We start from the raw sequence: 25,766 nt of genomic DNA, 5'->3' as shown, positions 1-25,766 counted from the left end.
TCAAGGAGCCGCTTGTCATTGGGTGCCTCAGGCACCGCCTACCTTGTTTCAACAACTACTTCCGTCGCCTCATGAGAACGTTCAGGAAGTGCTATTTAACCTTATTAGAGTCTTCTGTTAGCTCCGCTTGCTACAGTCCAATAAAATGACTTAGGGGGATAAAGCGACAACCAGACTAACCAATAAAATATTAAGTTCTTATTTGGGTTCTGACCTACCACAGCGTCCAGAGAACTACATCCGGGTTTAGAGGCCGTACGTTTGCGATATAGCCCAATAGCAGTCGTTATGTTGGGGGAGGCGGGGCGAGACCTACGACGCCGGCGAGCGGTGACCGTTACGGCCGAAAAGATGGCGGTCTTGGCACCTCTGATTGCTCTGGTGTATTCGGTGCCGCGACTTTCACGATGGCTCGCCCAACCTTACTACCTTCTGTCGGCCCTGCTCTCTGCTGCCTTCCTACTCGTGAGGAAACTGCCGCCGCTCTGCCATGGTCTGCCTACCCAACGCGAAGACGGTAACCCGTGTGACTTTGACTGGGTGAGCCTCCCGCGTCTTAGTACCCCGCGACCTTGACTGTCCCTGCCCTTGCAGGTGCATCTGGGAACCCTGGGGTTTACCTCTCTGAGGACACCTGAGGTTCCGAGCCTGCAGCGGACTTAGCAACTATTAAGTGCAGGGTACGAACCATCGTCGAGTCTAAACTTCGTGTTTAAGATGGGAAAACGGAACATGTTAGTCGTAGCCCCTGCACAACGGCCCAACAGCTTTTGACTGTGGAGTCCAGGTTTCTTTCTGTTTCACCATTGAGACTAATAAACAGCCCTATCAAAACTGTACATACACGTGTATAACGTTTTACAGTGCCGCTCATTATGTAAAGCCTCCTGAGGAGCCAGTAAGGTAGACAAGGCAAGTAGTAGTATTCCTGTTTCATTGGTGAAGAAATGGATCTCGGTATATTTAGGCGACTTGCCCCAGGTCATACAACTAATGAGTGCCTGGGACTTGAAACTACTCTTCTGGCCACACTGCCTGCACAACACTGTCAGCCGCTTCTTAATTCAATAAACATTTCTAGACAGTCTAGGCACTCCGCTTGATCCTGAAGATGCGAAAGTGGATAAAACTTGGGGGCTACTGTAAAGGAATTGTAAAAAATACGTTGTAAAGAAATCTTTGGAATTTCTTTGGGAAGTGTCCCAAGCTTCTTGCTGTGCTTCCTTGGTATGGGTGGAGGGACTGCTCGGAACATGAACTTAAAGCACTTTGTCTTCTGCCATATAGCATGTAGGGGCCAAGGAAAAGCTTCCCCTTTGCTCTCTGAGGGTTTGTTGAAAAATCAACCGACAAAGGGCACATTAATAGGAGAAAGGCATAGAAATTTTATTTTAACGTGCATAGCATGAGGGAATTGCAGGAGAATGACCCAGTGGGGTACAGATGCTTATATACCCTTCTTCATAGGAATATGGGAGATGGGAAAATGTGGGTGATTTTAAGGTGGATCGTAAATGATTTTTTAGGGTGATTCAGTGGCCTAGAGAACATACAGTGGCCTGGGACAATGACTGTTGGGCCTGCAGAGCAGACAATGGTTTCTGACAAAAATCTGTCCAGGTGTGTTGACAGGCTTCAGTCTTTCTTCTTGTACTGAGGTAAGTTAATGAAAACTCAGGGAAGAGACCAGAAGTAATTGTTGTCTTCTTTGACAGGTCTGGACTTTAGGCAGATAAGGTAGTTATCAGAGTAAAGCTGCTTCCAGTATCTGCTGGTATCCAGGGACCTTTAATTTAAAATAATTAGCATACAGGATGCCATATTTTGGGGTGTGAGTCCCTGGTCTCCTTTATTTCCTTTGTCTGAAACTTCCTTAGAAGTTTCACTATAAGCTGAGTTGGTGTCTGTGGAGAGAGGAATCGGGCTAGTAATTGAGCGGCAAAGGATCCCATTAAACCAGTCTCTCATTTTGGGGGATAGGCCAGTTCAGTTAAATTGTTGTGTCTCATTTCAGGAGATGGCATTGTAGATGAGTTCTCAAAGCTAGGCCTCTGTATATGATGTAGGCAAACAGGTATTTAATAAGAGAGACATTTCTATGGAACAAGACAAACAAAGCTTAGTATCTGGTATAGTCTATAAACTAGTTTCTTTAGAGTCTGGAGGGCAGTCAGTTGGGAAGATTAATAGCAATCTATTTTCCTAGATTGTAGGTTGTGTGTAAAGTTTGTCCAAATATAAGCTGTTGTGGTGATTTTTTTTTTTTTTTCAAAGTCAGGTTGACTAGCTTTAGCTGGTAAGGCCTTAGGAAAAAGGCAGGGTTTTTAGGTTTTTGGATTTTTTTGAGACAAGGTCTTGCTCTGTCATCCAAGCTAGAGTGCAGGGCTGTGATCATGGCTCACCGTAGTCTTAACCTCCTGGGCAAAGCCATCCTGCCACCTCAGCTTTCCAGGCAGCTGGAACCAAAGGCATGCACTACACACCTGGCTAATTAAAAAAATTTTTTTTTCAAGGTGGGGGGGTCTCTTGATGTTGCCCAGGCTGGTCTTGAACTCCTGAGCTCAAGGGATCCTCCTGACTTGGCTTCCTAAGGAGCTGGGATTTACAGGTGTGAGTCACTGCGCCAAGCCAAAAAAGGCCGTTTTAATTTTTAGTGATTGTAAGTCAGAAGAGTGGGTGAAAAATGGAAAACATTAGTCTGGAGGTTAGCAATTTTATGAGTCCAGTTTTATTTTCATCAGACTTTGGAAATTTTTAGCCAGTCCAGTGATACAGTTTCAAAGTTATCAGAAACCTGTATTTGTCAGAATTCTTCCCATGCTTTCCATGAGCCTCCTTGAAAATAAGACACTTGGCCAGGCATGGTGGCTCACATCTGTAATCCCAGCACTTTGGGAGGCTGAGGCAGGTAGATTTCCTGAGCTCAGGAGTTCAAGACCAGCCTGGCCAACATGGTGTAACCCCGTCTCTACTAAAAATACAAAAAATTAGCTGGGTGTGTTGGTGGGTGCCTGTAATCCCAGCTACTCTGGAGGCTGAGGCAGGAGAATCACTTGAACCTGAGAGGCAGAGGTTGCAGTGAGCCAGGATCGTGCCATTGCACTCCAGCCTGGGCAACAAGAGCAAAGTTCTGTCTCAAAATAAATAAAATAAAAAAAATATATTTTATATATATAATATATATGTATTAATGTGCTTTTAATACTAAAGCTGATTTTAATAAACTTTACAAACAAATCTATCTAATCTTGATCAGCTTTGACTAGACAAGATAAAATTTCCATAAACCTTTTATAACCTCTTAGAATTTGTTTTCATTCTTTATTTTCTTTCCCCAGCTTTTTTATTGTTGTTGTTATTTAGTTTTTATTTCATAATCATAAACTTAACTGCAATCCAGCTAGGCATGGAAGGGAACAAGGAAAACATGGAACCCAAAGGGAACTGCAGTGAGAGCACAAAGATTCTAGGATACTGCGAGCAAATGGGGTGGAGGGGTGCTCTCAGGAGAGGAGAGCACAGAAGGAATGGTCTGGTGGTTAAGACGAAACAAGTCAAACTTACTAGATTTATCCATAGTCAGCAATGGTGATCTTCTTACTGGTCTTGCCATTCCTGGACCCAAAGCGCTCCATGGCCTCTACAATATTCATGCCTTCTTTCACCTTGCCAAAGACCACATGCTTGCCATCCAACCACTCACTCTTGGCAGTGTAGATGAAAAGCTGGGAACCTTTTGTGTTGGGTCCAGCATTTGCCATGGACAAGGTGCCAGGACCTGTATGCTTTAGGATGAAGTTCTCATCATCAAATTTCTCCCCATAGATGGACTTGCCACCAGTGCCATTATGGCGTGTGAAGTCACCACCCTGATACATAAACCCTGGAATAATTCTGTGAAAGCAGGAACTCTTATAACCAAATCCTTTTTGTCCAGTGCTCAGAGCACGAAAGTTTTCTGTTGTCTTTGGAACTTTGTCTGCAAACAGCTCGAAGGAGATGCGGCCCAGGGGCTCACCATCCACGGTGATGTCGAAGAACACGGTGGGATTGACCATGGCTGATAGTACAGGGCTCCTGGTGGTGGCAGCAAAGCCTCTTTGCCCAACTTTTTATATCTGTTTAGTTTTATCTATATCATTGTTTTCCTCCATTCATTTATTCTGAAACAACCCCCCCTCTTTTTTTTTTTTTTTGAGATGGAGTCTCACTCTGTTGCCCAGGCTGGAGTTCAGTGGTGTGATCTTGGCTCACTGCAACCTCCGTCTCCTGGGTTCAACTAATTCTCCTGCCTCAGCTTCCCAAGAAGCTGGGACTACAGGTGCCTGCCACCACGTCTGGCTAAATTTTGTATTTTTAGTAGAGACGGGGTTTCACCATGTTGGCCAGGCTGGTCTCTAACTCCTGACCTCGTGATCCGCCTGCCTTGGCCTCCCAAAGTGCTGGGATTACAGGTGTGAGCCACTGCGCCTGGCCACAAAGGATTTTTAAAAAGAGCTTTGTGGTCAGAAGTTGGCTTAACTAAAAGCTGATATTCAGGCTATAATTTTTTTTTTTTTTTTTGAGACAGAGTCTCGCTCTGTCACCCAGGCTGGAGTGCAGTGGTGCAATCTTGGCTCACTGCAACCTCCATCTCCTGGGTTCAAGCGATTTTCCTGCCTCAGCCTCCTGAGTAGCTGGGACTACAGGTGCACGCCACCACGCCCGGCTAATTTTTTGTATTTTTAGTAGAGACGGGTTCTCACCATGTTGCCCAGGGTGGTCTCGATCTCCTGAACTTGTGATCCAGCTGCCTCGGCCTCCCAAAGTGCTGGGATTACAGGCGTGAGCTACCACGCCTGGCCAATTTTTTTATTTTTTAAAGGCTTTCTGCTTTTTCTCTTTTGGATCTTTTGGATCTCATGCCCTGGGAATTTTTTTCAGTTGACTGAAACCCCCTTTAAAAAAAAATTATGTTTAGTCCTTGTGTTCACTTCCTTTCTTGTTGGCATGATCTTTGCTGAGAAAAATGTAAAATTTCTTTTTTCTTTGTCTTTTTTTTTTTTTTTTGAGATAGGGTCTCACTCTGTTGCCCAGGCTGGAGTGCAATGGTGAGATGTCACCTTACTGCAACCTTGACCTCCCGAGCTCAAGCGTTCCACCTCAGCCTTCTGAGTAGCTGGGATTACAGGTGCACACAACCAGTCCCGGCTAATTTTTGTATTTTTTGTAGAGATGGGGTTTCACCATGTTGCACAGGCTGATCTTGAACTCCTGGGCTCAAATGGTACATTTTCCCTCAGCCTCCCAAAGTGCTGGGACTACAGGCATGAACTACTGCATCCTGCCTCGAAAATGTAAAATTTCATTAGCCTTTTTGGGAAGCTTAAAATCTCTCCAAATTGGCTTCTCCAAAACTTGTTCTTCCATGTACTTCTACTTCTTCCTTTTGCCACCTTTGATAACCCTTAAAGGGTTCTAGATGGGACTTCTGACAACCCTGAGACCCCTTGAGGAAGACAAAAAAAAAAAGGTGCCACTGGCCAGGCGCGGTGGCTTACACCTATAATCCCAGCACTTTGGGAGGCTGAAGCGGGTGGATTACCTGAGGTCAGAAGTTTAACACCAGCCTGGCCAACATGGTGAAACCCCGTCTCTACTAAAAATACAAAAAAAAAAAAAAGGTGCCACTGACCCTCTCTTTTGGGGCCTCTCGTTTTCCTTATAGAGCCCCAAAAGTCACTAATGGGTTCATGTCAGGTTTAAAACTCTTCTCTCTTTTGAATTAAACTCTCTAGTCTTTGGCTTTTGTATCGATACATGTGTCTATATATGTATGTATATGTCTATACATGTGTTTATCTGTTGTGTATATGGTACCAATAACGAATGAGTACCCCCAAAAGTCAGGAGTCACAAATGGAAATTCAAAACAAATAAAACTTTTTTTTTTTTGAAACAGAGTCTTGCTCTATTGTCCAGGCTGGAGTGCTTTAGCATGATCTCCACTCACTGCAACCTCTGCCTCCAGATTAAGCGATTCTCATACCTCAGCCTCCTGAGTAGCTGGGATCAAAGGCATGTGCCATCACACACGGCTAATTTTTGTATTTTAGTGGAGACATTTTCGCCATGTAAGTGTTTCTTTTTTTTGCTCTGATTTAAAAGACTTGGATCTGCAATGGACTGTTACCTTACAAGGAATCGAACCCACGCTGCAGCAGTGAACCAGTTTATTGCCAGCCACTAGACCACAGATCATAGTGCCTTTTTGCAGGCCCTTCAGGGGATCCAAAACAAGCAGTTTGAGTGTACAAAGAATTTTAACTTGTGTTTTGAATCTGATTTCTGTCTTTTAAAAATCTTGCCAAGGGAGTTTCTAAGGCTGTGTTCTTTCTGTATCTTTTTATGGGTACTAGAAAGATAGCTGTCTGTGTTTTTTTTTTTTTTTTTTTTCAGGCCGGGTACGGTGGCTCATGCCTGTAATCCTAGCACTTTGGGAGGCCAAGGCGTGTGGATTGCCTGAGCTCAGGAGTTCAAGACCAGCCTGGGCAATACGGTGAAACCTCATCTCTACTAAAATACAAAATATTAGCCGGGTGTGGTGGTGTGTGCCTGCAATCCAAGCTACCCGGGAAGTTGAGGCAGGAGAATTGCTTGAACTGGGAGGCAGAGGTTGCAGTGAGCCGAGATCGCGCCACCGCACTCCAGACAGAGTGAGACTCCATCTCCAATCAATCAATCAATCAATCAATCAATGTTTTATAAAGTTTTTTTTTTTTTTTGAGATGGAGTTTTGCTCTTGTTGCCTAGGCTGGAGTGCAATGGCTCAGTCTCGGCTCACCACAACCTCAGCCTCTTGAGTAGCTGGGATTACAGGCATGTGCCACCATGCCCAGCTAATTTTGTATTTTTAGTAGACATGGGGTTTTTCCATGTTGGTCAGGCTGTTCTCAAGCTCCCAGTCTCAGGTGATCCACCAGCCTCGGCCTACCAAAGTGCTGGGATTACAGGCATAAGCCACTGTGCCTGGCCTAAAATGTTTTTTAAATAAAGCCAATTTACTTAGCGACTTAAGCCAATAAGCCTTTTTCATGGAAAGTCTCAGAGGTAATTTTCTAGGTTCAGAATACCAGATGATATAACCCTCACATTCCCCCGAAATACTCACTTTCAAAAATAGGCTAAGATAGCGAAAGACTCTTGTTTTCATAGACAGTTAAGGATGGTGTTTATGTGTGTGGTTCCTGTAGTATCCCACCAATACATGGGGGACTGCTAATCATAGACCTATTAATTTGAGACACCAGCTAGGCCCTCCCTGGATTGGACTTGCCCAGGACTAACCAGTCAATAAGAGTTGAGACTTCTTCCTTCTCACTGAAGTAATTTTATTTATTTATTTTTTAAATTGATTTTAAAAAATGAGGGGAGAGACAGGGTCTTGTTCTCTTACCCACGCTACAGTGCAGTGGCATGGTCGCAGCTCACTACAGCTTCAACCTGCTGCACTTAAGCCATCCTCCCACCTGAGCCTGTCAAGCAGATGGGAGTACAGGCACGTGCCAACATACATGCCCAGCTAATTTTTAAAAATCATTTGTGGAGAGGAGGTCTCACTGTGTTGCCCAGGCTGGTCTCAAACTCCTGAGCTCAAGCGATCCTCCCACCACAGCCTCCCAAAGTGCTAGGATTACAGGTGTGAGCCACCGTGCCCAGCTTCAGTGAAGGAATTTTTTAAAAAGGAGAAGAAAAAGATGAAAGAGTTGAGATAATAAAATCAGACGTGAGTCACTGCACCCGGCCCTCTTTCTCTTTTGAAAAGGCCTTGAAAGGTGGCTCTCTCCTTCACCTTTTGTTGTGTCCTGTAACTTTTACTAATTATCTAAAGTAAGGGAGAAAAATTGTTTTTGAAAACAGGCAAATAAAGTATCTTTTGAACATTGCTTTTATTCTGCATGCCTGTTATATCTGTATCTTTATATGTGTCATATAGAAGTGATACTTCACTACCAAACTACATGAAAGAGCTCTAATCAAGTAATTTAAAAAATGTAAGTGCTTATCACATTGGTAAAAGCTACCTCAGATGCCTTTTAATTTACATAACCTTGGTAAAACTCTCCAGTGATTTAAAAATCTTAAAGTCATGTTTAAACCCTCAAGTTTTTTTTTTCCCCACTGGAAATTTGGATTACTAGAAGTTAAGATAGTAGAAACATAAAATATGCTTTTATTAAAATTTTATTGGCTGGGGTGCAGTGGCTCAAGCCTGTAATCCCAGCACTTTGGGAGGCTGAGGCGGGTGGATCACCTGAAGTCAGGAGTTCGGGACCAGCCTGATCAACGTGGCAAAACCCCATCTGTACAAAAATACAAAATTAGCTGGGTGTGGTGGCGTGTTCCTGTAATCACAGCTACTTGGGAGGCTGAGGCAGGAGAATCTCTTGAACCCGGAAAGCAGAGGTTGCAGTGAGCTGAGATTGTGCCAATGCACTCCACCCTGGAGGATAGAGCAAGACTCCGTCTCAAAGAAAAAAAATAAATAAATAAACACACGGATGTCAATTCTCAAAAAAATGTAAGTTTCTTTTTTGTTAAGAAACTAAGTGCCTTGGGCTGGGTACAGTGGCTCACACCTGTAATCCCAGCACTTTGGGAGGCCAGGGCAGATGGATCACCTGAGGTCAGGAGTTCGAGACCAGCCTGACCAGTGTGATGAAACCCCATCTCTACTAAAAATACAAAAAAAATTAGCCGGGTATGGTGGCATGCACCTGTAATCCCACCTACTTGGGAGGCTGAGACAGGAGAATTGCTTGAACCCAGGAGGTGGAGGTTGCAGTGAGCTGGGATTGTGCTATTGTACTCCAGCCTGGGCAACAAGAGCGAAACTCCATCGCAAAAAAAAAAAAAAAAAAATCCGTCGCAAAAAAAAATAAAAGAAAAAAGAAAGAAACTAAGTGGCTCACGCCTATAATCCCAGCACTTTGGGAGACTGAGGCAGGCGGATCACAAGGTCAGGAGTTCGAGACCAGCCTGGCCAACATGGTGAAACCCTGTCCTACTAAAAAAATACAAAAATTAGCCGGGCATGGTGGCGAGTGCCTGTAATCCCAGCTACTCGGGAGGCTGAGATGGGAGAATTGCTTGAACCCAGCAGGCGGAGGTTGCATTAAGCTGTGATCACACCACTGCACTCCAGCCTGGGTGACAGAGCAAAACTCTGTCTCAAAAAAAAAAAATAATAAGCTAAGAGTTGCTTTATAATGAAGAAAATTACACAGATAAAACTAAATGGATTTTTTTTTTTAAAAAAAAAAAGGAAAACAAAACAAGCCAGGGCAACAAAACTCTGAGCCCTATGGTTACCAAGAAAATAGTCAATATAGGGAAAGGGCAAAACCAAGTAACTATTTAAAACCAAAGGGTGTAATGTAAAGGAATTGTTCCATTTTGTAGATTGGTATCATTCAGCTTTTTTTGAAAAAAACTTTACTATAGTGGATTGTAAAAATAACTGCTTTAAGGACAAAATTCTTAATTTTAAGTGCTACAGAATTTAAGAGCTTGTTTGAATTAATGCAGGACCCAGAACTCATTACTGAACAGTCACTGAGTATATATGATCCAAACACACAGGGGGTTTATTCCTGAAAAAGCAATCAGCCTAGTGGGCCAGATAATGCCATTATAAGGTCTCTTTGCCCTGAGAAGGGAACTGCCCAACTCTCCCTTTAAAATACCAAATGAAGTACCCCAGATGAAGCAGTTAGTATGTGTCATATACAAGCCATGTTGCACTAGCTTTATGATAACTGGGATATCCTCCCACCAAATACGTCTATTACCCAGGTCATGGTAAATTTGGAGGGTAAGAGGGCCTGTTTTACATGGGTGCCCCTCCCACAGAATCATAGGTCTGTTTAAGAAGCCTTATCAAATATCCTATCCCTCATAGGTCTTACAGATGCAACCCCATGCTGGGAACCCAAACCCTTTGCACCAGAAAAGGTAAAATGGTCTGAGGATTAAAAAAAAAAGGCTTCCTGGGACCAGAACATAAAAACATACAGGTTAATAGAACTGTAAAATGTAAGATGTTTAAACAAGCTTTATCTAAGGTAGTTGTAACCCCTTTTACCTAAATGTCTTATGAAAAATGGGTACTATAAGGACGGGTGTGGTGACTCACACCTGTAATCCCAGCACTTTGGGAGGCTGAGGCGAGTGGATCACAAGGTCAAGAGTTCAAGATTAGCCTGGCCAAGATGGTGAAACCGTGTCTCTGCTAAAAATACAAAAATTAGCTGGGTGCGGTGGCAGGCGCCTGTAATCCCAGCTACTCGGGAGGCTGGGGCAGGAGAATCACTTTGAACTTGGGTGGCAGAGGTTGCAGTGAGCTGAGATTGCGCCACTGCACTCCAGCCTGGGCAATAGAGTGAGACTGTGTCTCAAAAAAAAAAAAAAAAAAAAATGGGTTCTACATCTAATTGTAGTAGATGTAAATCTACTACAGTAGTAGTACTGTACTAGTACTGTAAAACTGAAGATGTAAATCTGCTCATGTAAATCCTCCATTGCATAGCCTTTTGTGTGGATCATTTATCGGGGCTGATGGCAAAAACTAAGCCCTGACTTTTTAAGTGCAGATTAAGCCATTATTTATCTCTCCCTGTTTTACTTCCAGGGAAACCGAAATCATGGTATTCTGAAGACTAGAAACATGAATCTCCCTCATTTGGTATCCCACTGACCCTGGATCTGTTTCACTGCTAATGCTCTGCTGCTAAAACTATACCAGCTGCCTCCCTCTAGGCCAGGGCACATGAGGTTATAAGGGCTGGTTTTGAGGGATAAAATTAGGTCAAGATTGGCTGGTCAAGGTGGCTCACGCTTGTAATCCCACCACTTTGGGAGACCGAGGCGGGTGGATCACTTGCCCTCAGGAGTTTGAGACCAGCCTGGCTAACAGAATGAAACCCTGTCTCTACTAAAAATACAAAAATTAGCCGGGTGTGGTGGCGCATACCTGTAATCCCAGCTAATTGGGAGGCTGAGGCAGGAGAATCGCTTGAACCCAGGAGGTGGAGGTTGCAGTGAACTGAGATTGTGCCACTGCACTCCAGCTTGGGCGACAGAGCGAGACTCTATCTCGAAGAAAAAAAAAAAAAGGTCAAGATTAAGCCCTCCAAATCAAGAAGGGGGTAATAAAAATGCCCAAACAGCTGGTAAAACAAAATTGGTTGCCTTCTAAACTATTATGTCTCACTTCTGCATCCACCCCAACCATAAAAATTTTCTGCTTACTATAAAATTAAGGAAAAATATTTACTAACATTATAAAATACCATGGAACAAAGCCTCCTGGGTATAATACTCCAAATTATAAGTTGTGAAGATAAAAATGTATCTACAGATATAGATATATATATATACACATATTTTTAATTATTTTTCAGAATGATGCTTATGTTTTGTATAGCTAATTGCTGTAAGTCTGTAACAGAAACCAAGCTTACAGTAGCTCAACACATAAAAGTTAAAAATAAGTCAGTCTGCCGGGCGTGGTGGCTCACTCCTGTAATCCTAGCACTTTGGTAGGCCGGGGTGGGCGGATTGCCTGAGGTCAGGAGTTTGAGACCACCCTGGGCAACATGGTAAAACCCCATCTCTACTAAAATACAAAAAATTAGCCAGGCGTGGTGGCATGTGCCTGTAGTTCCAGCTACTCAGGAGGCTGAGGTAGGAGAATTGCTTGAACCCGGGAGGCGGAGGTTGCAGTGAGCCGAGATCACGCCACTGCACTCTGGCCTGGGTGACAGAGCCAGACTCCGTCTCCATAAAAAATAAGATTAAAAAAAAAAAAGAAGTCAGTCTCATAACTTTGTTTTTTGGGTTTATTGTCGGCTTTTTTTTTTTTACTTAATAATTTTAAGAAGTAATGAATGCCTGTCCACATCCATTCCTATATGGCCTAAAACAATTAATTGACTGTAAGTCTTTTGACTCTTAAGTCCCTCAGCCATAGGGAGTCCTGCCGAGGAAAAAACACTAGAATTATATGACTTCTCCTGCGACAAAACCTTTTCTCCCAAATACCAGTATATGGTGCAATACAAAAGTTGTGGGAAAAATAGGTTTCTACTTTTAATAAGTCTGTAACAATTTAAACACCAAGGACCAGGCATTTCTCCCATTTAATTTATATCCTCCCTCAGGATGCTATACCTATGGAGATAAATTGGCGGGAAGAGAGATTAAATTTATTACATTCTAATTTAATGTTGGTATCACAATTTTCAAATAAGATTTATCACAGGGTTCAAATAACCCTTATTAAGGAGTACAAACACACTGTAAGTCTATTCAAAGAATATGATGATGCATGCAGGGTTTTTCCTGGCTGATTGGGTTGTTTACTGCCCTCAGATTCTACCTATAACCCTGAACGCCCAAATCTTCACTGTCTTTATGATATTTGTTATTATATTAGTAGTAGGCATTTCTTGTAAATATTATGCCAGATACAGCAAAAGGCAAAGGCACAGTTAAAGACCCAGATCATAATAGTTCAGAAAATAGATCTGATCCGGGATTTTTTTCAGACTAAGCCTGACTCCATTTCACCCCTTAAACAATTGGCTATTACATCAGGTCAGACCATGTCCTCCCCCCATTATCCAAATCGCTAATATTTAAAACTATTACCATCAAATCAAAGGACTCTAGAAATAAGCCTTCCTAGTCCTGTGGGACCCTGCCAGATGGCCAAATCAGACAACTCTAGGAATGAGGTTTCCTAGCATGTTGGGACCTGATGGTGGTTGTTGGCCTACACATACATTCTATGGAATGCTTTTTGGGCAAGAGAGAGGACTGAAGACTAAGCTGTGATTTTTTTTTATCTTGCCCAAATTCCTTTCTAAGGGGTCTGGGTAATCATGCCCTAAAAACCATAAATTCTCATCAGATGGGTTTTATTTAACCCTGGATATCTATTGTGACTTACTTTCCAATCTGACTCTGGCATAACAAGGAAGAAACTAAAAATGTTTTACCTCAAAATCTGTTTCCTTCCCATACCTTGAAATTGCCCTGCAAAGTCTCTTCTGGGAAAAATCCACATTCTATAGAGAATCCCCTCTCCCCTTTGTTTTCCTTCCTTCTTTCCTTCCCAGATCCAGGAAATAATCAGCTAAGAGCTAGGCACCCTTTTAAGTCCAATAAGAAATGATTTACAACCTGCTCTGTCTGAAGTCTGCTGAGAGCTTCCTCTGCACAATAAAACTTGGCCTCCTCAATCCTTTATCATAACCTGAACATTCCTTTCTGTGAATCCCAGGTCTTTAGACAAACTCAACCAATTGTCTGCCAGAAAATGTTTAAATTTACCTATAGCCCCGCTTTGAGTTGTCCTGCGCTTCTGAACGAAACCAATGTATTTCTTAAATGTATTTGATTGATGTCTCATGCCTCCCTAAAATATTAAGCTGTACCCAGACCACCTTGGGCACATGTTCTCAGTACCTGAGGGCTGTGTCATGGGCCATGGTCACTCATATTTGGCTCAGAATAAATCTCTGAAAATATTTTACAGAGTTTCACTCTTTTTTTTTTTTTTTTGAGACGCAGTCTCGCTCTGTTGCCCGGGCTGGAGTGCAGTGGTGCCATCTTGGCTCACTGCAAGCTCTGCCTCCCGGGTTCACGCCATTCTCCTGCCTCAGCCTCCCGAGTAGCTGGGACTACAGGCGCCCGCCACCACGCCTGGCTAATTTTTTGTATTTTTAGTAGAGATGGGGTTTCACTGTGAGTTTGACCCTTTTTGGCAACAATAATATGGTGCCCAACGTTGGCCTCAGAAAAGACTCGGAACCCCAAAGGAATTGCCCGAAACCGGAGGTAAGATACTAGCAGGGGCCCATTGAAGCCCCACTGAGTTCGAGCTTCTCTGGTGGAATTGTTAAGTCGTCTTGAGCCCTGGACCTCCCTTCAAGGGCTGATGGTTCTTGATTTTTTCTGAGCTGGTTTTTTGCTAGGAAGTTGTTTAAGGATCCTGATTGTAGTTTGGATATGCATTCTGAAGGGAATTCTCTATTGCTTTTTCTCCTAAAATTTATCTTGATTTGGTTCATCTGTGTGCATTTGTGTGAGGAATGTTGTTTTCATAGAGACTGAGTTGTTCAGCTCTGAAGAGAAAGGGTGTTTGCTCTTCCCTGCTGAAAGTTGCCCCTGGGTGACTGGGGGCCTCGTGGGAGTGTCCAGGGGTTGACCCCCAAGACGTACAGTGGCCCTAAAGGGAAATCCCCCAAAACCAATTAATTTAAAAAATGGCTTATCCAGGAAATGCATATAAGGGCTGATCACCCAGCGTTTTGAGCCCTCTCAGAGGTCACAGACCTCTGGAGAGAGACAAGAGGGCAGAAACGACTCAGTGGTGACACTGGAGTCCTGCCGGCAAGCAGCACGCATCAATCCACCACACAAGAACCCTAGGCTACAGCTCAGCTCCTCTAAGGAGAAAAAAAAAAAAGGCGAGAAACAAATCTAAGACTAAGGAGAAAATGAGGAGAATGTCCCCTTTTCGGGTCCTTCATAGGTTTTACGGCACCTCTACTTGCCAGAGTTGATATAAAATGGAAGTAATATGGTCTTTGTGCACATTAAGAAAAAAGAGTCCTAAGGTCGAACTGAAAACTATAGAGTTCTAGGTTCTGTTTTTTTTTTGCCTGCTTTAAATCGGCTGTTACTTTTTGACTGAGATAAAAACCACTGTTCTCTGTTTTTTTGCAAGTCGGTGAAGTTGTATTTGTCTCATGGCGAAAGTATTGAATTAATAGCTATGGGAAGTGTGTGTGTGTGTGTGTGTGTGTATGGGAAGTGTGTGTGTGTGTATTTAAAGGCCTTTATAATAGACTTATACAATTTTACGTTCAATTGGCAATTGAAACCCTTTTAATTTCCCTCTAGCACACCAGACTTTCTCTTCTCACCTTATGATGTAAATTTTGCTATCTGATTTTCACCTGAGTTGCCTTTAATATGCAAATTTAAGGCTGTTTAGCTGACAGCTACCTAGGATAGGATTTTTTTTTTTTTAATGGAAAAAAAAGGAGGTCGTTAAGAGTCTATGCCTTGTGCTTCTATCGGCATACCTAATAAGTCTGTTTATTTATGTGTGTGTATACAATATTTTCACTACTGAAAATATATAAAGAGCTCTAATTAATTGGCTTAAAAATATATAAAAGCGGGTAGGGCGCAGTGGCTCATGCCTGTAATCCCAGCACTTTTGGGAGGCTGAGACAGGTTGGATCACGAGGTCAGGAGTTCGAGACCAGCCTGGCCAACATGGTGAAACCCCGTCTCTACTAAAAATACAAAAATTAGCCAGGCATTGGTGGTGGGCACCTGTAATCCCAACTACTCAGGAGGCTGACGCAGGAGAATCGCTTGAACCCAGGAGGCGGAGGTTGCGGTGAGCCAAGATCGCACCATTGCACTCCAGCCTGGGCAACGAGTGAAACTGCGTCTCAAAGAAAAACAAAAACAAAAAAACCAAGTATCTTGTAGAGTGAATTTTTGCCCTCAAATAAAATAACTGGGTTGCTTGAGAGGAGATATTTGGGTAAAACAGCCTAACCATTGTGAATGATCTATGTAAGTCATAATAAGGTTAGTAAGAAGGAATTTTTAAAGGGGTTGTATAATTTGGTTGGCTATGATTAAAGGAAATCATATCTTTCTAGAGATTAGTCTTTAATATTTTAAAAAATGCACTAACACAAAACTTAAATTAGTTAAAACAAGATTTTATTACAAATATTGAGTTATTTTTAATTCAATAAATTTTTAAATTCTGTAATGTGTTTCCTTTAACATTCTTCAGATTGATATCTTAAAAGTGCCACTCTTTCCGGTTTGTTTTTTTTTTTTTTGGAGATCGAGTTTCGCTCTGTCGCTCAGGCTGGAGTGGAGTGGTGCAATTTCCACTCACTGCAACATCTGCCTCCCTGGTTCAAGCGATTCTCCTGTCTCAGCTTCCCGAGTAGCTGGGATTACAAGCACACACCACTGCGCCCGGCTAATTTTTGTATTTTTAGTAGAGACGGAGTTTTGCCATGTTGGCCAGGCTGGTCTTGAACTCCTGATATCAGGTGATCTGCCCACCTCAGCCTCCCAAAGTGCTGGGATTGCAAGGGTGAGCCACTGCACCCAGCCTTTTTTTTTTTTTTTTTTTTTGAGACCAAAAAAATCAAATCAATGTATTTGATGTCTTATGCTTCCCTAAAATATATAAAACCAAGCTGTAGAGCACCTTGGGCACATATTCTCAGGACCTCCAGAGGGCTGTGTCACAGGCCATGGTCACTCATATTTGCCTCAGAATAAATCTCTTAAAATATTTTACAGAGTTTGACTCTCTTCGTCAACACTGGCCACTGGACTTCACCCAAAAATAAGGCCTCCAAGTGGTGGAGACCAAGAAGCTCCCACTTGGTCACAAGTCAAGCTTCCAAAGACATAAGATGAGAAGGAAACCTCATTTGGTTTTTATTTTGGGGACCCACAGCACAATTTGTATGCCATTCTGATAAGAATTTTAAAACTCACCCACCAGTCTGGAGGGCCAGCTTGACCAATAGGCTTACAGGGGCTTTATTCTGATGTTGTACTTTATGGTACCCTACTCTATGACAAAATAACACAGGAAGATATAACAAGAGAAAAAGACTATTTTGGGGAGAAAAAGAATCAGACAATGTGAATATTCATACCAAAAACATCAAAGTTGCTACACCTAAGACTAATCATACAAATGTTCTTTTCCCATTAATCTTAAATTTGGAAAGGAAAAGGAGACCAAAAGTGGTTTTTGTCTCTTTATTCATGTGTCTTTTTCTTTTTACTAGTGTTTCCATGTGCGTTGATAAATTTTTCCTTTTCTCCTGTCAATCTGCCTTTTGTCAGCTCATTTTCAGCAAACCTTTAGAAGGTGGAGGGGAGGCTACCTTTGTTCCTATAAGCAACATCTGTGCTCAGATGAAGGTGCATCATCCAGAATTTTTGTACTTTTTCCAGCCCCCAAAATGAGTCATTACCTTTACCACAACCCACTCCCTTATTTTTTTCCTCCTTCCCTTTCCTGCTTCCTCTTTTTCCCAAACTGTATAATTAATTAGCTCAAATGTAGCCTTGCTATTTCAAAGGATCTTTCATTTGATATTTGATGCCACTTCAATGAAAATGGGACCCCAAAATATAAGTGGATAGTAATAAAGATTTTTAATAAGTATAGGAGACCTTTTATAAAGTTCATTTATCTGTATACTCTAATCTAATATGCAAAATGCTGGAAGTTTTATATTTTATTCTTACTCTGATAGAATTTTTAAAAAATGCTTAGGGTTAATAGCCAATTTTTGTTTTTCTGGAAAATTCATGGTGCATCTATTTACTTTGCTGATTGGGACTAGGTTCTCAGAGCTTCTAGATAGCTAAACACAGGAAGGTTCCTGGAACATGTCCTTTTGGGTTTTTATGGAACTTCATTACATAGGTGTGACTAATTAAATCACTGGCCATTGGTGATCAGCTGAACTTTCAGCCTGGTGTGGGGGGGGGGAGCTGAAAGTCCTAACCTGCTAATCATGCGGTCTCCTTAGGCCATATGGTCCTTGTGGGAGCATCATAGAGTGTACTTACACAAACTTAGATGGCCTACTACACACCTAGGCTTTATGGCACAGCCTTTTGCTCCCAGGCACAAACCTAGACAACATGTTACTGTACTAATAAGCAATTTAACACAATGGTAAGTATTTATGTATCTAAATATATCTAAACACAGAAAAGGTACAATAAAAATATGGTATTATAATCTTATGGGACCACTGTTGTATATGTGGTCTATTGCTGACCAAAATGTCATGATACGGCACATGACTATATATTTCACAGCATAACAGTGTATCAGTGATAACTGTGGTTGTGTTTTTTAAGTCCTCATGTGTAAGACACAGTGAGGAATTTTTTTTTTTTTTTTTTTTGAGACGGAGTTTCACTCTTGTCGCCCAGGCTGGAGTGCAGTAGCGCTTTCTCGGCTCACTGCAACCTCCGCCTCTTGGGTTCAAGCGATTCTCCTGCCTTAGCCTCCCAGTAGCTGGAACTACAGGTGCCCGCCATCACGCCTGGCTGACTTTTTGTGTGTTTTTAGTAGAGACGGGTTTCACCACGTAGGCCAGGCTGGTCTCGAATTCCTGACCTCAGGTGATCCACCCGCCTCGGCCTCCCAAAGTGCTGGGATTACAGGCGTGAGTCACCGCGCCCAGCCGATAGTGAAGAATGTACAGATGAAACGATATAGCTGGAATTTGCTTTAAGTTTCTCCAAGAAAAAAAAAATGGGTAACATATATGAATTGGAAATCACAGTGGCAAAATGTTGGTTACTGTTGAAGCTGGGTAATAGGGGTTTATTCAATTATCCTCTCTTCTGTATGCTTCAAATTATCCATAATAATAAGTTTTAAAACAATTAAATAGAACAACCAAGGGCTCTGCATTATAGAGTCATCCTAGAACCCAAGGCTCATTCTGTCTTCAACCTGTGGCCTTGGGTCATCCCAGCATCATCCAGCCAGCAAATGAAAAAAAGCTGGAATGCGGGCCGGGTGCGGTGGCTCACGCCTGTAATCCCAGCACTTTGGGAAGTGGAAGCGGGCGGATCACAAGTTCAGGAGATCGAGACCATCCTGGCTAAAATAGTAGAAACCTGGTCTCTACTAAAAAATACAAAAAATTAGCCGGGCGTGGTGGTGGGTGCCTGTACTCCCAGCTACTCGGAAAGCTGAGGCAGGAGAATGGCATGAACCTGGGAGGCGGAGGAGACCGCGCCACTGTACTCCAGCCTGGGTGACAGAGAGACTCTGTCTCAAAAAAAAAAAAAAAAAAAAGGAATGCAAGGGCACACCCTTTCTTAACTGCCTGAACCCAGAAGTGGGAAATCACTTTCATTCACATTCCATTCTCAAGTACTAGTCACACAGTTCTACCTGGATGCAAAGAGATAGGGAGAGAGTCTAGCTGCAGCATGCCTGGGAAGAAAAGAAATGAAGTTTGCAGTAGCAATAGCTAGTGCTTCCATAGACCATTTTCTGTCCTTAGAGAATTTCTTTTGGTCCTACCTTTGGTCTCCTGGTTAACTACAACTGTCTTTTAAAATTCATCTTTCAGCCAGGCACAGTGGCTCACACCTATAATCTCAGCACTTTGGGAGGCCGAGGCAGGTGGATCACTTGAGGCCAGGAGTTCAAGACCAGCCTGGCCAACATGGTGAAACCCCATCTCTACTAAAAATACAAAAGTTCACCGGGCGTGGGGGCAGGTGCCTGTAATCCCAGCTACTCTGGAGGCTGAGGCAGGAGAATTGCTTGAATCCAGGAGGCAAAGGTTGCAGTGAGCTGAGGTTGTGCCATTGCACTCCAGCCTGGGCGACAGAGCAAGACTCCTCCATCTCAAAAAAAATAAAAAATAAAAATAAATAAAATTAATTTTTCCGCAACTTTAATTCCCAATTCTAACCCACCTAGTTTCATTCATGAAAATCTTTCCTGGCAGGGCAGGGTGGCTCATGCCTGTAATCCCAGCACTTTGGGAGGCCGAGGCGGGCAGATCACAAGGCCGAGAGATCAAGACCATCCTGGCCAACGTGGTGAAACCCCATCTCTACTAAAAATACAAAAGCCGGGCGTGGTGGTGGGCGCCTGTAGTCCCAGCTACTTGGGAGGCTGAGGCAGGAGAATCGGTTGAACCTGGGAGGCGGAGGTTGCAGTGAGCCGAGATCATGCCACTGCATTCCAGCCTGGACAACAGAGCAAGAGTCCGTCTCAAAAAAAAGAAAAAATCTTTCTTAATTTCTGCCTCAGGTATAATATTTACTAAAGTCTGTCATACTCCCTCACCCCTACCCCTATTTTCCTTTTTTTTTTTCTCGGCTCACTGCAACCTCTGCCTCCCGGGTTCAAGCGATTCTTCTGCCTCAGCCTCCCGAGTAGCTAGGATTACAGGCGTACGCCACCGTACCTGGCCAATTTTTTTGTATCTTTAGTAGAGACGGGGTTTTGCCATGTTGACCAGGCTGGTCTTGAACTTCTAATCTCAGGTGATCCACCCACCTCAGCCTCCCAAAGTGCTGGGATTACAGGCTTGAGCCACAGCACCCGGCCAGGAGAGCTTTATTTCTCATAAACAGTTGCAGCCTGCTGGCTATCCTGTCAGGCAGGGAAGCATAGCCTCCGCTCAGAAGCTAAAAACAGACACTTGGAGTGAGGGGTAAAGGAAACAGGAATTTATGCTAAGCAGGGTGGCCAAATATACATGTTTAATAAGCTATCGGCAGAGTCATGAATATTTATGAAAGGAGAAACACGTGCATGCTCAGTTGAGCTTCATATCTGTCCATAAGATCCATGTTCAAAAGTGGTAATGTTACCATGATCTGAGGTGGAGTTTTTGGCCCTCTCAAGTCAAAAGGTGAAGCAGAGGACACAGAAACTATCTATGCATTCTCCTTAGCCTGGCCAAATCCACTGCATGGTCACTGGTCTCTTATCAGGAAGCAATGCTGGTTAGTTGTTTTGTCCTAACTGCAAAAGGGGGGGGCAGTGTCAGGCAGTTGGTTGATGTCAGGTGGAGCAAGTCTTTTCAGAGGGCTGGTTTCTGTTTAACTTTCTGTTTAAGAAAGCCTAATGTTGGTAAGTGAAGGAGGGGGTATAAAGAGGTGTGTCTGACCTCACACCCTGTCATGGCCGAGAACTCAGTTTTCAAGGTTTCTCTGGGGTCCCCTTAGCCAAGAGGGAGTCTGTTCAGTCACTTCAGGGCTTAGAATTTTATTACTTCTCAGTGTCTTTGTCATGTTTATTGTCTGTCTCACTTGCTCACTTGGTGGTTACATTCTACAACAGGGGTATCTAATCTTTTGGCTTCCCTGGGCCACATTGGAAGAATTGTCTTGGGGCACACATAAAATACACTAACACCTAATGATAGCTGATGAGCTAAAAAAAAAAAATCAAAAATATCTCATAATGTTTTAAGAAAGTCTATGAATTTGTGTTGGATCCCATTCAAAGCCATCCTGGGCTGCATGTGAGCCACAGGTTGGACAAGAAGGTTGTCTAGAAGGTGAGAAAACTGTAAGACAGGAGTATTGAAGAGGGCTTTTGAGAGCTCTGAAAGCCCCTTTCAGCTTTCAAATTATATCAAAAGTACATGGATTATCACGATGAATATTGGGTGGGGAGGAATGATTAAGTAATGGGGGCTGGGCTCGGTGGCTCACACCTGTAATCCCAGCACTTTAGGAGGCCGAGGCGGGCAGATCATCTGAGCTCAGGAGTTCCATACCAGCCTGGGCAACATGGGGAGACCCGGTCTCTACAAAAAATACAAAAATTAGCCAGGTACATTAGTGTGTGCCTGTAGTCCCAGCTACTTGGGAGGCTGAGTCAGGAGAAACATAAGCCCAGGTGGCAGAGGTTTCAGTGAGCCGAGATCACACCATTGCACTCTAGCCTGGGCGACGGAGCAAGACTGTCTCAAAAAAAAAAAAAATTAAACATATGGAATAGTTAGATATTATATTAATGGGCTATTATCAAGAAAACTTACCTGGAAAAGTTTTATTCTACCAGCGTCACACTGAGTTGATTTTAATAATCTTACGATTTTATACCGTATCATGCTTTATAGAACTCTTTTTAATCTATTATCTCATTTAATCCCCCAGTAGCATTTTGAAATAGATACTGTTCAGTTGAGGAAACCAAAGCTAAGGGATTAAGTGCTTTGTTGAAAAGCACCGCAGGCCTGGCGCAGTGGCTCACGCCTGTAATCTCAGCACTTTGGGAGGCCGAGGCGGGTGGATCACCTGAGGTCAGGAGTTCGAGACCAGCCTGGCCAACATGGTGAAACCCTGTCTCTACTAAAAATACAAAAAATTAGCTGGGTGTGGTGGCGCGTGTCTGTAATCCCAGCTACTCGGGAGGCTGAGACAGGAGAAACACTTGAACCCGGGAGGCAGAGGTTGCAGTGAGCCAAGATCGCGCCATTGCACTCTAGCCTGGGCAACAAGAGTGAAACTCCATCTCAAAAAGAAAAGCACCAGCAAGTTTGTGGCAGGAGTCGAATCCAGGTCTTCTGACTGATGTTTATCCCCGTACCCATTCCCAGTTTGGATTGCTATTGGTTTTTATTACATATTTAGTTCCCTTTCCCACCTAAATTAGCTCTAGTCACTGCATTCCTGTTATAATACTTCGATTCTGTTCCAGAGAGAAGTGGAGATCCTGATGTTTCTCAGTGCCATTGTGATGATGAAGAACCGCAGATCCAGTAAGTTTAGCTCACTTCTCAGACTCAAGGTTAGATCTAATGCCCTTTGGAGGTACTTTCCTTCATGTTAAGAGAGTGGCAATCATTTGGTAAATTTGTCCTACGTTTAATTCCAAGGCTGAATTTGAACTTGGACTTCTATCCGCTCCCTGTCTCCTATTTCAAAGTGCCCCATGAAGAGGGACAAAGAATGGGATATAGGAGTGCACAGCCCAGCCTGACCTGTGACATCTCTGTGTTTCAGTCACTGTGGAGCAACATATAGGCAACATTTTCATGTTTAGTAAAGTGGCCAACGCAATTCTTTTCTTCCGCTTGGATATTCGCATGGGCCTACTTTACATCACACTCTGCATAGGTGAGGAGACTGCCTTTCTTTTTTTTTTTTTTTTTTTTTTGTAAGACTGTGTTGATAGACTTGATTGTGGAAACCACAGTCCCAACAGTTGCAATCCCAAACATGTTTCTCCATACCCTTCTTCCATATCTCATACCTAATTAATTATATATGTAGCTCAGATGATAACAGTTTACAGAGACTGTATTTGTAGAGTAGGGAATGTGTTGGTGGTCTACATATATCCACAAGTGTGTATTATTTGGGGGCTGAAATCCTTGGGTTGGTTTGGAAGTAAATTCCCTGTGTAAGGCTTTTTATGTTTCCTTCGACATCTTCTTTCTGTGTTTAGTGTTCCTGATGACGTGCAAACCCCCTCTGTATATGGGCCCTGAGTATATCAAGTACTTCAATGATAAAACCATTGATGTGAGTGCTCTTTCCCCTTTCTGTTTCTTGGGTCCCTTGTGGGTGATTTTGTAGTTGTGCTTTCCATTCACTAGGAGGAACAACAGTGCTTCAAAATGGATGTCAAGGGCACTGTGGTTCATTATGAGAGCTGGGAGAGAGGGAACGCCAGGATGAGGAATTAGATGCTAAAGTCTGAACCTTCCCAGCAGGCTATGTGGATCCAGCTGACTTTTCTTCCCCGTATTTGGCAGGAGGAACTAGAACGGGACAAGAAGGTCACTTGGATTGTGGAGTTCTTTGCCAATTGGTCTAATGACTGCCAATCATTTGCCCCTATCTATGCTGACCTCTCCCTTAAGTGAGTAGTGCAAAGGGAGGGATGGTGGAAATGGAGATGCTGTGCCTTCCCTCTCACTGTTTTTGGCTTTTTTTTTTTTTCTTTTGGCCTTGATTTTCACACATGGTAACCAAAGGCATCTCCCTCTCCCCTCTTAAATATCTGTACTTCCACTTTCCTTGATCCATTATTTTTTTTCAGTATATTAAATAATATATTCTTTTCAGGTACAACTGTACAGGGCTAAATTTTGGGAAGGTGGATGTTGGACGCTATACTGATGTTAGTATGCGGTATGTAAAGACCTGGGCAGAGGGTCTGAGCAGGGAATCACTTTGAGTGATACATATAGGGACATTTAGAGAACTTTCTGGGCCCTGCAGGTACAAAGTGAGCACATCACCCCTCACCAAGCAACTCCCTACCCTGATCCTGTTCCAAGGTGGCAAGGAGGTAATGCGGCGGCCACAGATTGACAAGAAAGGACGGGCTGTCTCATGGACCTTCTCTGAGGTACCTAAAAGGAAGGGCAGGTGCATGAAGGGTGTAGAACAGTAGGTGGGCTTTCAAGCCCTACCCGGGTTTGATTCACAGCTCTGCCACTTGCCCATTAGCTTTGAGGGTGTGGACTAGTTACTAGACCTCATGTATTAATTCATTTAGCAAATATATATTATGTGCCAGACCTGCTAGTACTGGGTAACAATCATTAGTTAAGATTTGGTCTCAGGCCAGGCACGGTGGCTCACGCCTGTAATCCCAGCACTTTGGGAGGCCAAGGCTGGTAGATCACCTGAGGTCAGGAGTTTGAGACCAGCCTGACCAACATGGAGAAACCCCGTGTCTACTAAAAATACAAAATTAGCCGAGTGTGGTGGCACATGCCTATAATGCCAGTTATTTGGGAGGCTGAGGCAGGAGAATCGCTTGAACCCGGGAGGTGGAGGTTGCAGTGAGCTGAGATTGCGCCATTGCGCTCCAGCCTGGGCAACAAGAGACTCCATCAGAAAAAAAAAAACAGATTCTGTCTTGAAGGCCGCTGCACATATTGTCTGTAGGTGTTAGGTTCCCTGTCAGTTAATTGGAGGTAATAACCCCTGGCTTACAGGGTTGTTTTGCAGATTACATTAAATAATTTAGGTATAATTCTTGGCGCGGTGATTGGCACATAATGGGTATTTAACTATTAGTTGACTTTTCTGGGTACCTAAAAAAGAGGAAGGTTAGGGAAGATTTTTGTCCTTTGCTTACTCCTTCCCTTTCCCAGACTTTGTGTAAAATACCTCTTACTTCCCAGGCTCTTTACTCTCCCTTCCAACCCAGATCCTGATGTGTGCATCTCTTTTGTGCAGGAGAATGTGATCCGAGAATTTAACTTAAATGAGCTATACCAGCGGGCCAAGAAGCCATCAAAGGCTGGAGACAATATCCCTGAGGAGCAGCCTGTGGCTTCAGCCCCCACCACAGTGTCAGATGGGGAAAACAAGAAGGATAAATAAGATCCTCACTTCCTCTCCTGTCAATTCCAGGCTCTTTCCATAACCACAAGCCTGAGGCTACAGCCTTTTATTTATGTTTTCCCTCTGGCTGTGACTGGGTGGGGCAGTGTGTGGCTTCTGATTTTAAAGAGGCATCTAGGGAATTGTCAGGCACCCTACAGGAAGGCCTGCCATGCTGTGGCCAACTGTTTCACTGGAGCAAGAAAGAGATCTCATAGGATGGAGGGGGAAATGGTTTCCCTCCAAGCTTGGGTCAGTGTGTTAACTGCTTATCAGCTATTCAGACATCTCCATGGTTTCTCCATGAAACTCTGTGGTTTCATTATTCCTTCTTAGTCGACCTGCTGGTTAGACCTAGATTTAACCCTAAGGTAAGATGCTGGGGTATAGAACGCTAAGAATATTCCCCCAAGGACTCTTGCTTCCTTAAGCCCTTCTGGCTTCGTTTATGGTCTTCATTAAAAGTATAAGCCTAACTTTGTCGCTAGTCCTAAGGAGAAAACTTTAACCACAAAGTTTTTATCATTGAAGACAATACTGAACAACCCCCTATTTTGTGGGGATTGAGAAGGGGTGAATAGAGGCTTGAGACTTTCCTTTGTGTGGTAGGACTTGGAGGAGAAATCCCCTGGACTTTCACTAACCCTCTGACCTACTCCCCACACCCAGTTGATGGCTTTCCATAATAAAAATATTGGGATTTCCTTTTGATTGCGCGTTTGTGTGTTTCTGTATTAGAAAAGCCTGGCAACTGCAGAGGAATTGCCCATCTTAAGGGCAAAGGCCATCCTATTTGGTTTCACCAAATG

General features: G+C 43.3%; 2 protein-coding genes across 4 annotated transcripts; one reads left to right on the top strand and one right to left on the bottom strand.

The window, feature by feature from the left end:
* Positions 1 to 288: 288 nt before the first annotated feature.
* On the top strand, positions 289 to 25,668 carry TMX2 (thioredoxin related transmembrane protein 2). Of its 3 annotated transcripts, NM_001133702.2 has the most exon segments (8): positions 317 to 540; positions 22,313 to 22,373; positions 22,618 to 22,731; positions 23,063 to 23,139; positions 23,373 to 23,479; positions 23,686 to 23,751; positions 23,842 to 23,971; positions 24,811 to 25,666. In NM_001133702.2, coding segments are annotated over 8 exon segments (891 nt in total). In that variant the 5' UTR covers positions 317 to 351; the 3' UTR covers positions 24,958 to 25,666.
* LOC100435188 (peptidyl-prolyl cis-trans isomerase A-like) lies at positions 3,570 to 4,070 on the bottom strand. Its single transcript, XM_054523991.1, has one exon. It carries the CDS (start codon positions 4,056 to 4,058, stop codon positions 3,570 to 3,572), a length of 489 nt encoding a protein of 162 aa, XP_054379966.1. The 5' UTR covers positions 4,059 to 4,070.
* Positions 25,669 to 25,766: the final 98 nt, after the last annotated feature.

This window comes from Pongo abelii, chromosome 9 (genome assembly GCF_028885655.2).
Source record: "Pongo abelii isolate AG06213 chromosome 9, NHGRI_mPonAbe1-v2.0_pri, whole genome shotgun sequence".
Taxonomy (NCBI): domain Eukaryota; kingdom Metazoa; phylum Chordata; class Mammalia; order Primates; family Hominidae; genus Pongo; species Pongo abelii.
The sequence above is the reverse complement of the archived record's forward strand: the minus strand, read 5'-3'. Positions and strand labels throughout refer to the sequence as shown.

Bases quoted from the DNA above. Each gene is read 5' to 3' on its own strand.
- TMX2 (XM_024254634.2), top strand. From the start codon at position 289: ATGTTGGGGGAGGCGGGGCGAGACCTACGACGCCGGCGAGCGGTGACC. The intron at 22,374-23,062 runs GTAAGTTTAGCT...TTCTGTGTTTAG, and splicing joins GATGAAGAACCGCAGATCCA to TGTTCCTGATGACGTGCAAA. The intron at 23,752-23,841 runs GTATGTAAAGAC...TGGGCCCTGCAG, and splicing joins TATACTGATGTTAGTATGCG to GTACAAAGTGAGCACATCAC.
- LOC100435188 (XM_054523991.1), bottom strand. From the start codon at position 4,058: ATGGTCAATCCCACCGTGTTCTTCGACATCACCGTGGATGGTGAGCCC.